Raw genomic sequence first — 9,929 nt, forward strand, 5'->3', positions numbered from 1 at the left:
ACATTAACGCCGATAAAGGCCCACCACTAGTAATGAATGAATAGGGATTTATTTCAGACAATTTGACAAACAACAATAATTAAATAAAAAAGAAAATACACACAAAATCAACTAAGAGTAATCTTACTGTTAATCTTCTTTTTATCCATTGTTTACACACATATATATATATATAGACACAATTATATACATATATACAAATATTTACATGGACATACATTGTATTTTTACATTGAAATGTAAACATACATATCTACACAAACGCATCAGTCCAAAATCCACATTTACACCCTTGTACATGGGCACTAAATAAATTTATCAGTTTTCTATCCTTGTTGTTATAAAACCAACAGCCATCTGTTCTGTCTCTATGCGGGAGGCAGAGCATCAACTGAGCTGGAACTTCTGGGTTTAGAGTTTCCTAAAGCCAAACCTATCCTCAGCTTCAGGGACATTTTCCTTTTTGTTTTTTGCTCAGAACATCCTAATTCACGCATTCATAAAGTACCACATTCACAGTGATGTTCAGACCAACATATCGCTTCTGAGCCGAGATAAAACAGGTTTCTCTGTGGGGGTTTCTATGTTCTCCCTCTGCATATGTTTTTTTTTTTTCTTCCTGATCTAAAAAAGCCATTCATGGTAATTTTACAGATAAACTGCTCTTAGTTGTGAATGCTCAGAGTGTAGAGAAGTGGGCTGTCTGCATAATAAATAACTCAACTTAATCACCTTTATATGACAGATCTGTCCTGGCTATTTGATTCCTGAGACCTTTAAAAAAAGAACATTAATCTATATAATTTTCTGTAAGATAAACAATAATTTATCTAAGAGGTTTATTTAAATTGTTCTGTTATTTCTGCATTCCCAATTAGCTACATCAGAACCTGCTGCTGCATCTTAAGACTCTTCATAGCTCACATGTTCTCCATTGTTCTCTTTTACAATCTGACCAAAGCGAGTCAGCAGCTCTGGAAGCTCGATGTCCTCCATCTTTAAGTATCTGTATCTACATTTTCTGATCAGTTCCTTGATTAGAACTTCTTTCATTTGATCTTGCACTGATTTCAAAATCAATAGAAACGAATGATCAAATGATCGATGATTAAAGGTTTTAAGGATTCTATAGATCCTGTTCTTGTCTTCATCTGTGAAGTTTTCAGGCTGTAGAACCAACAGGAACACATGCGGTCCAGGAGCAGAGGCCTCTGCACAGTCTTCAATAAACGCTGTCTGGTTCTCTTCTTTAGGAACATCTGGAGTGTTGATGACGGTTATCTTTGTTTTTTCCACTTCTTTACTGATTTTCAAACAGCATTGAGCTTCATCTTTAAAAACATCCTCTCCCAGTATGAAGCTTCCCACTGAGCTCCTCTGGGACCAGCTGCTTCCCAGCAGAACCACCCTGAGCTCAGACACTGAAATGACAGAAACAGGAAGTTAAAAGAACATTCAGTAAAAGTTAGAAAGATTAGAAAGATTTTCCGTGGGAAAAGGGGGAGGAAAAAAGTGTGATCTCCTTTTCAATAACTGCAAAATCCCTGAAATGCGGCTGAACCTCCTCATTGAGAGATGAAATGTTTTCTGCATACCTCCTCATTTACACACAAAAAATATTCTCTGGAAAACTGGTCATAATTTCCTGCAGTGATAGGAAATGTGTTGCATTGGGTTGCGTTTGTGTCAGCTGACTTTGGAAAAGCAGAAGCTTTGTCCCAAAAGCTTTAATGTAAATAATACAGCTGGCCTATCATTGCATTTTGCCCCTGAAGGCTGGTGTTCAGTACATTCAGGTGTTGTGTTATATCAACCACAACTCAAAAATCAGCCAAACAGGATTACATTCCGTCATTGTTCATCCATTTTGTTCCAGGAACAGTCAAATCTCCTTTCTGAGGGAGTAGAATTGTTGCATTGCAGACCCCTGATGGAGCCATCTTATGTCATTATGATATACAACATGTCAATATCCACGCTGGATATTGAGGAGAAACTGCTGAAACTGGCGGTGACACAGGGCGCTGGAGCGAATATGATTAATTGCCTTTATCATGGGTTTCATAACGTGATCATATTTCAGATGTTTAGCACAAAGAACTTGTTGGTGATTAATACAGTGAAGTTTTATAGCGTTGCCTCCTTCTCAGCTGACATTTTTGCAGACTAGCTTTGATGGCCCATTTTGCTCACCAACCATGGCAGGTGCGCCGTCTATAATAATCCCAGTGATTTATTCCATTGTAGTTTCATGTCATCCACGTTGAAACAAACAAGTTTACCATAGTTCATTAAAAAGTGCCCTCTTCTTCATTTTCCAATGCCAATTTTCGGACAATTTATCACTACATGTCCCCTCCCCTCTTCAAGTTTGTTTAGTCACTCTACCTTGCTAAGTGTCCTTGTTGTAATGCAAATAACTTGTGATATGACTAGCCCTGCTACATGAGACTGGATAAAGGCTGAAACAAACTGGCATCAGAAGAAGAGCATGCTCCAAACACTTTTCATTGCCTCAGCCTGCAACATCAGACCTTTTTGCAGGAATATTCTAATAAGTCATACCTAAATCTTTTATTTAGGCAAACCTATTGAACAACCAGATATCATACGGGTCCTAGTTCCTGAGCTGAGAACAGGTCATAGCCATGGTCTTCCAACAAGGCAAGGCAGAGCCTATTTATATTGTCCATTCACCAATAGACTCATTTATATTGTTGCAAAGCTCACTATGTAAAAGATAGAACAACTCAGAGAATAATTGTATTTTGTCTTGTCTCGCCTTTTCATGTCATTTAACATTTCAGCTTAGAGAATGACAAACAGTATGATTTCAGTATTGGAGTAACGTTTATTTCACCCAAGGAAAGCACTACATATGAAGCTAGAATTTTCCCATTTAGCAGTTTTTACCAACCCAAGGTGAGTCCTTCCTGCATTTGTGACAGGTATACTTGGTGTAGTGCACACAACGCTCAGTGCTGTGGTTCCTGTTGCAGAGATTGCACACCTGTCCTGCTTATAATAACAATGAAAAAATCTAAAGAATAGAGTTTAGCACACTTTCCCAAAGTAAGAGTTGTAGTGTGAACTAGATGAGGTTATCTGTGTGCTACAAGTTTGGTGGCACTACAATGATCTATAGTGTCATTATTGGCTATTATATGCTTATAATAACAATGAATAAATCTCCAAAAATATAGTTTGGCCTATCTTCCCAAAGTAAGAAAAAAAAAGAATGTTAGAACTGTAAATATACAGTCATATGTTTATAAAACTATTTTTTAATGTATTTATTACTGTTTTCAAAGCTGCACTTTAAAATATGAAATTGTCTGGAACTCCGTAAAAATTCAAAAAATATCCACTGGACTTGGTTTTCAAGATTTGAAGACGTTTCGCCACCTCTCCAGGAAGCTTTCTCAATTCAAATGTCTGGATCCGCAGTGAGTTTGAGTCTTTATATGGTCAAGCAACCCAGTCTCATGGGAAAATGTACCCCCACTACGTTGGTCCACACTGCAAAACGTAGTGGAGGTACATTAATGGCCATTTTTTTGTGGTACTGTTACGTTTCTTCTGCCTATACGCTTTCTATTGTTTTACGTCCTAGTCACGTGACTTTCAAGATTCCAGCTGGGAGAAGAAAAAAATATATATAGATGGCCGACATTCGCTCATTTTTTTGTGGAAGGATTAATAACTTGAGTTTGTTTTTGCATTAAAATGAGTTTTGATTACATTTCTAGTGAGAAATGTATAGTTTGTTGCCAGAATATTTACTCAGGGAATGTAGATATTCACTTGCTTGTTCGTTTCTTGCAAAGATTTTTCAAGATAATGTGAAACTGTAACATTTTGGTATAAACATGGCTGAGATTTCTCTAACTTTTAGTGGGAAAATCAATAATTTCAATCAGTTTCTGCATTTAAATGGGTTTTGATTACATTTATAGCGAGAAGTATAGGGTTTATTTACATAATATTTACTTAGTGAACATACATAATCACCCGCTTGCTAGTTTTTGCTACGGTTTTTCGGATCTCGTCAGGATTATGTGAAATTGCAACGTTTTGGCTGCTACCCATCGCCTAGCATTTAGCTGCCGCCCCGATTCAACATTGAATTCTTTGTGATTTAACTCCATCTGACGGATCAAACCCTCGCCACTGCATGCGTTGCGTCTGAGGTTGATTTTCAGATCAATGCATTACGTCGTGGCATACGGGAGAAACTAATTAAACTAGTTAAAAAAAGGATCATGGGTTAAGATCGGATGTGTTTTATTTGGAAATCTACCGGATCCTTTGTGCATTTAACTTCCTGTTTGGTGCGATCTTATTGATGGGTTTTGACCAGATTTTGACCAAAGAGGAACTAAAAAAAACAATTTGAATACACAACCAGCATATCTAGAATCAGTGACAGAGAGCGACTGGGACCAAAAGTTTATTAATTTCTCCGCATTGATTTCCATTCAAAATGTTTTCGATCCCACCGGGCTCTAGGGAAGGGGCGGGCATACCGCCACCTACTGTTCATGAGTGTGTAGCAACATTGTTTTACATCTATTAAATTCTATTTTTTAATTTTGTATTCTGAAGATAAATAAATAATGCTTTCCTTAATCTATAAATATCCTTAATATTTCCTTTATTTCCCAATAACCCTTTAAGATTCCATTCTTGGCCTGTCCTTTCAACTCTTTTTAATTTCTTCCTTTCAGGTCCAGATGTTTTAAAGTTCATCAATATATGTTCTACATTTTCTATCTCTCCACATCCTTCACATTTATCATCAATTTTCCTCCCTATTAAGTATAAATTGTCATTTAAATAAGTATGACCTACTCTTAATCTGATCATTATTATTTCTTCCCTTCGGTTTCTCTCATTAATATTTCTATTTAATACTGACTTTTGTACTTTATATAACCTTCTTCCTTTTTTATCTTCATTCCACCTTTTTTGCCATTTTTCAATTTCTTTCCTCTTAATAAATGATTTTCCTTCCCCTTTCCCTAAAGGAATTGTAATTGTTATTTGTCTACTTTTCATTCCACCTAACTTTCCATTAATTAGCTTGAAAACAGCACTTTGTAGGCACCCAGTTTCTCTAACAATGGCCCTTTTTGGGTCACGTGACTAGGACGTAAAACAATAGAAAGCGGATAGGCAGAAGAAACGTAACAGTACCACAAAAAAATGGCCATTAATGTACCTCCACTATGTTTTGCAGTGTGGACCAACGTAGTGGGGGTACATTTTCCCATGAGACTGGGTTGGGTCAAGGCCTTGTATTGCTTGGAAACATGCAAATGGTAACCGATGAATGGGTCGTTAGTTCCATCGTTAGCCTGTAATATCTGAACCTGTCTATGATTCTAGGGGTCGGTCGTTAAAGGGGGGATTGCCATTAAGGGGGGATTGTCTCCTGTAATACCTGAAACCTGTCTATGATTGTTAAGGGTTGGTCGTTAAGGAGGTATTGTTCACCGGCTGGAGCGGGTAGGTCCCTCGTTCCTCTGTGATGGGGTGGGGGGTTTGGTGATATCTGGAAGGGATCATGTCTATGATTGAATTGTATGTTTTTGGAAGCTGGAATCTGAGTCCACCACCTCTGTTTAAAGTTGTTTTTTCTCTCTTAACATAGATGGCTTCCTTCACGCCCCTCTCAAACCACCTATATTCTTTATCCAGAATGTGAACATTCTGGTCCTCAAAAGAATGTCCTTTGTCCACAAGGTGTAGGTGTACTGCGGAGTCTTGTCCAGAGGCGGCCGCTCTTCTGTGTTGGGCCATGCGTCTGTGGAGAGGTTGTTTTGTTTCGCCAATATAAAGATCAGAGCATTCCTCGCTGCACTGAACAGCATATACCACTCTGCTTATAGAGGTCCTGGGGGTTTTATCTTTAGGATGCACTAGCCTCTGTTTAAGGGTTTGGTTTGGCTTGAAATGTACTGGGATCTTGTGTTTGGAGAAAATCCTCTTGAGCTTTTCAGACACTCCAGCAACATAAGGGATTGTGATGTTTTTGCGTTTAATTTTCCCATCGCTGTCTTCTGTTGCGTGTCTTTTGGATTTCCTTGCTGATTTGATAAAAGCCCAGTTTGGATATCCACAGTTTCGGAGAGCATCTTTGATGTGTTTCTGTTCTTTTTGCTTCCCATCATGATGTTCTGCCCGGTGTTGTAAGGTTCTGATGACTGAGAGTTTGTGTTCCAGTGGGTGGTGTGAGTCAAAAAGAAGATACTGGTCTGTGTGAGTAGGTTTCCTATACACTTCAATGTTTAGGCTTCCATCTCCTTCCATGCTCACCAGGCAGTCCAGAAAGGGTAGTTTGTTGTCCTTGGCATCCTCTCTGGTGAATTTGATGTTACGGAATGACTATGACCTGGATGACTGAGAACCTTCATCAGCATATTGTCTGGAACTGTTCTAAACGACATTTCCTTTTGTTTACACTTGTGTACAAAAAATTACTAAATAAATCTAAGTCATAAGTAATTATTGGCTTTTAAATACTTATAATAACAACGAAAAAAATATAGAGTTTAGCACATTTTTCCAAAGTAAGAGTTGTAGTATGATCCACATGAAGTTATCTATGTATCCTACAAGTTTGGAGGCACTACAATGATCTATATTTAGTCATTGCTCATTTAATTCTTATTCAAATAATAAAATAGGTGTCATTTAGGCTTTTGGAAATTCCTCAGAAATGTATTATTTTCAAATCCAATACATGTGATAATAATCCACCTCTCCTTGGTGACGCTTTTGAATATTTCTCTCTGATTATTTTGCAACTTGCAGAGTTCGCTTCTCCTGCACATTTTTGGAGCAGTAAGCTCCCCATAGCGTCCAATGTAATTTTCCCAGCGCGACAGGAGACTCGTTTTCAGGAAACTACGGTTGTAGCTCACTGTCTGCCTTGCTCTGGTGTCTGACTGGTAGAATAAATAATTCGCCAACGAGTTATTAATCCGGAGAAGCCGAATTTGTGCATATATTGCCAGCGGAGGAAAGAGGAGAGAGAGATCGCTTGAGTTATATTACCCCCCAAATAAATAATTATTGTATAAATATTGTTGCTTTCTACAGCGTTCCAGCTCATGCAGCTATTTTCATTGTACAGATCAGTTATACACTGATGGCGTAGAGCTAGTTATATTTAATCACAAATATGATTCCCCCCCGTGGCAAGTTTCTCCAGCCACAGCGCTAATGGGGCATTTACATCTGAAAAGGGATTCATGATTTGATAAGTACTGCGGGGGGACTGGAGGCTGACGAAAATTCTAGTATCTCCGGGACTTTTAGTGTTATTTACTCTCACAGTAATATGGCACACAGTGGTGCCCTTTTCAGTTCAATAGAGAATAGGATGACTCTGTTTTTCAATGGCAACTAGTTATGAGACTGAAGGCACAAGTCTACTGCCGATCTATGGTGAAATATAAAATAGCTTTTTTGTATATGTGTATTATTGACTGTGGGAAACTGGCGTGCCACATATTCTGTTGATTTTATGACAGGAAGCATCAGATTTGGACACGGGCCAGATTTGGCCGGGGGCCGGGCTTTGGGCATGCCTGCAATAGACTGATGGTCTCTTTAGGGGTGAGATTGTTTTGCTGATTCATGTTCATGTAGTTGATAGTAAGCACACTATTTTGTAGAGAAGGGTACAGATCAGTCACACATGTTTTGTTTTTCATGCCTTTCCTGTCTTGCTCATATGTGCAGTGCCATGGCCTGGCAAGCCAGACTCATACGAAGTACACACGCCATATCAGTCTGCTAAAGAGCAGGATTTCAGAAACAGGGCTAACAGGGTCAGTGTCATCAGGTTACAACCAACCACATAATTACTGACATCATGCAAAAACTTGCGTTTTTGCATCATGTCAGCGTTGCACTACTTTTTTTTTATTTTGTCATCCATTACACATGAAGGTGAAAATAGCATATGCGTCTTTTTAAAAATAAATTACAGAAAACATATCAATTGTTAAGGTTTTAAGGTTACCTCAATCTTACTTAGGAGAGTGAAAAGGACATAATTAAAACATTGGTCTGATATGGTTGCCATCTTGCTGTCATGCTAGCAGAAAAGTAGAAAGGCACTAAGAGTGGCAAACTGTAAACTCCCACCTGCCCCATTGTGATTGGTCCAGCCAGTTTTGGCCGGAGTCTACAGAAAATTTATGTCAGCTTCAAAACCGGCCATTTCGGAAGAAACTTGCAGCAGCTTCAGTGGTAAAAACATTCAAAGTAAAACTTACGGTCAGGTGGTATAAATTCATAGCTTTTACTTTGTTTCACAGGTTCTGTTTCATCATCTGTCAAGACAAAAAAAGAAGCAAAGTCATTAATGAAACCAATATAATTTTAAACCTCTAAAGTAGAGCTGGAAGGTAAATTAATCTTCATATAAACAGTAATAAAGACTGCCACATATGCTGACAAAAATGCCTGAACAGACAAAATCATTGGGGTTGGGGGGGGGGGTGCGGGTTTCAGCGTGTGTGAGCTGTGATTGACACTCCATCAGACGCTCCTCTGGCTGTGATTGGTTGTTTTGACTCGTCCCGAATTATTCTTTCCAGATTGAAATACAGGCAGTAGGCGGTACCAATTGAAGCAGTTTTTTTAAACACGTTACATATCACATGAACTGCTGTCTGGGCATAGGGACAGTTTTAGCCAATATGACAAAAAAGTGATTTTTAAAAACTTACAGACTTCAGCTTTAAAGCAGGTTACTGGAGAAGTGGAATTCAGAGGGACTTTGACAGTGAGCTAGAGAAAAGGAGGTAAGAGGTGGCAAACACTTGATCTGTCATATAAGAAAAGGTAAAGGATGACTGGGAAGGTTGTGCTTGTGAATAAAAGCAAGAACAGAGATACAGGTCTGACAATAATAGAAGATCGGTATATACTGCAGGTTGAGAATCAGATCCTCCATGTCCGAGGCCATGGTCCTCAACCAGAAAAAGGTGGCCTGAGGACAGTTCCAGCTTAATCTGGAGGAGTTCAAGTATTGTGGGGTCCTGTTCACAAGTGAGGAGTGGATGGAGTGGGAGATTGTTAGATGCATCTGGGCTGTTGCTGCTATAATGCAAACACTGCAACGGTCTGTCGTGGTGATTTACCAGTCGGCCTACATTCCTACCATCACCTGTGGTCATGAAATCTGGATCATGGCCGAAAGAACAAGATCCGAAGGAGATGAAGTGGGTGATGACGAGTGAATACTGCAATATAATATTCAATAAGTGTCATATGACATTTTAATATACATTACAGTGATTGCAGCATAGTCACAGACTGAGGTTCTGGGTTTTATGTAGTTAACAACTCATTCTGTTGTTTGACTGGTAATACTTTTATTGCAAATATGTTCTGATACAAATTTATTTTTTGTGTTGTTTAGTGACATCTCTAATAGAGACCTTTATACCTCTAAAGGTAGAACATTTGGTTTGCCTGCATTTCCACCCTTTATGCTCGTCAGAGTCCTGATTCTTACTAATACTGTTTGCTGAGGTGTTTGCAGTAATAGAGCAACTCTGGATGAGATAAATAAAACATTTAGTTGATCTGCTAACTAGTCTCTTCCTGGCTTACAGTAGACTGCTCTATTCAACATGCTGAACTCGTGTGTGGTTCCAAAAGCATCCATCTGAATCGGAGAAGCTGAAGGTGCAATTTTAGCATAGTACTGACATCACATCCTGTATGACAACTGGGTCTCTCTTTAAAATGAGAGTTAATTTGTGGTGAATGTGGGAATGCTGGGGAAGCGTATTGCCCAAGGACACTGAAAGCCAGGCTTTAACCTTCGACCCTTTGATTTCAGGGAAAACTCATACATCCACCCCTGTCGCCTAAGGCAAACCGTGGTGCATTGTCCAAATATGGAG

The 9,929-nt window shown here is 38.8% G+C and overlaps 1 protein-coding gene across 1 annotated transcript; it reads right to left on the reverse strand.

Annotated features, from left to right (window-relative positions):
* Positions 1 to 460: 460 nt before the first annotated feature.
* LOC119782400 (GTPase IMAP family member 4-like) lies at positions 461 to 8,983 on the reverse strand. The gene is made up of 3 exons (XM_038283349.1): positions 8,923 to 8,983; positions 8,289 to 8,345; positions 461 to 1,421 (listed from the first exon to the last, which is right to left on the reverse strand). Exons 1-3 carry the CDS (start codon positions 8,981 to 8,983, stop codon positions 904 to 906), a joined length of 636 nt encoding a protein of 211 aa, XP_038139277.1. The 3' UTR covers positions 461 to 903.
* Between the last annotated feature and the right edge of the window lie 946 nt (positions 8,984 to 9,929).

The sequence above is a fragment of the Cyprinodon tularosa genome, unplaced genomic scaffold (assembly GCF_016077235.1).
Source record: "Cyprinodon tularosa strain WSP-4 unplaced genomic scaffold, ASM1607723v1 ctg192, whole genome shotgun sequence".
In the NCBI taxonomy this organism is placed as follows: Eukaryota; Metazoa; Chordata; class Actinopteri; order Cyprinodontiformes; family Cyprinodontidae; genus Cyprinodon; species Cyprinodon tularosa.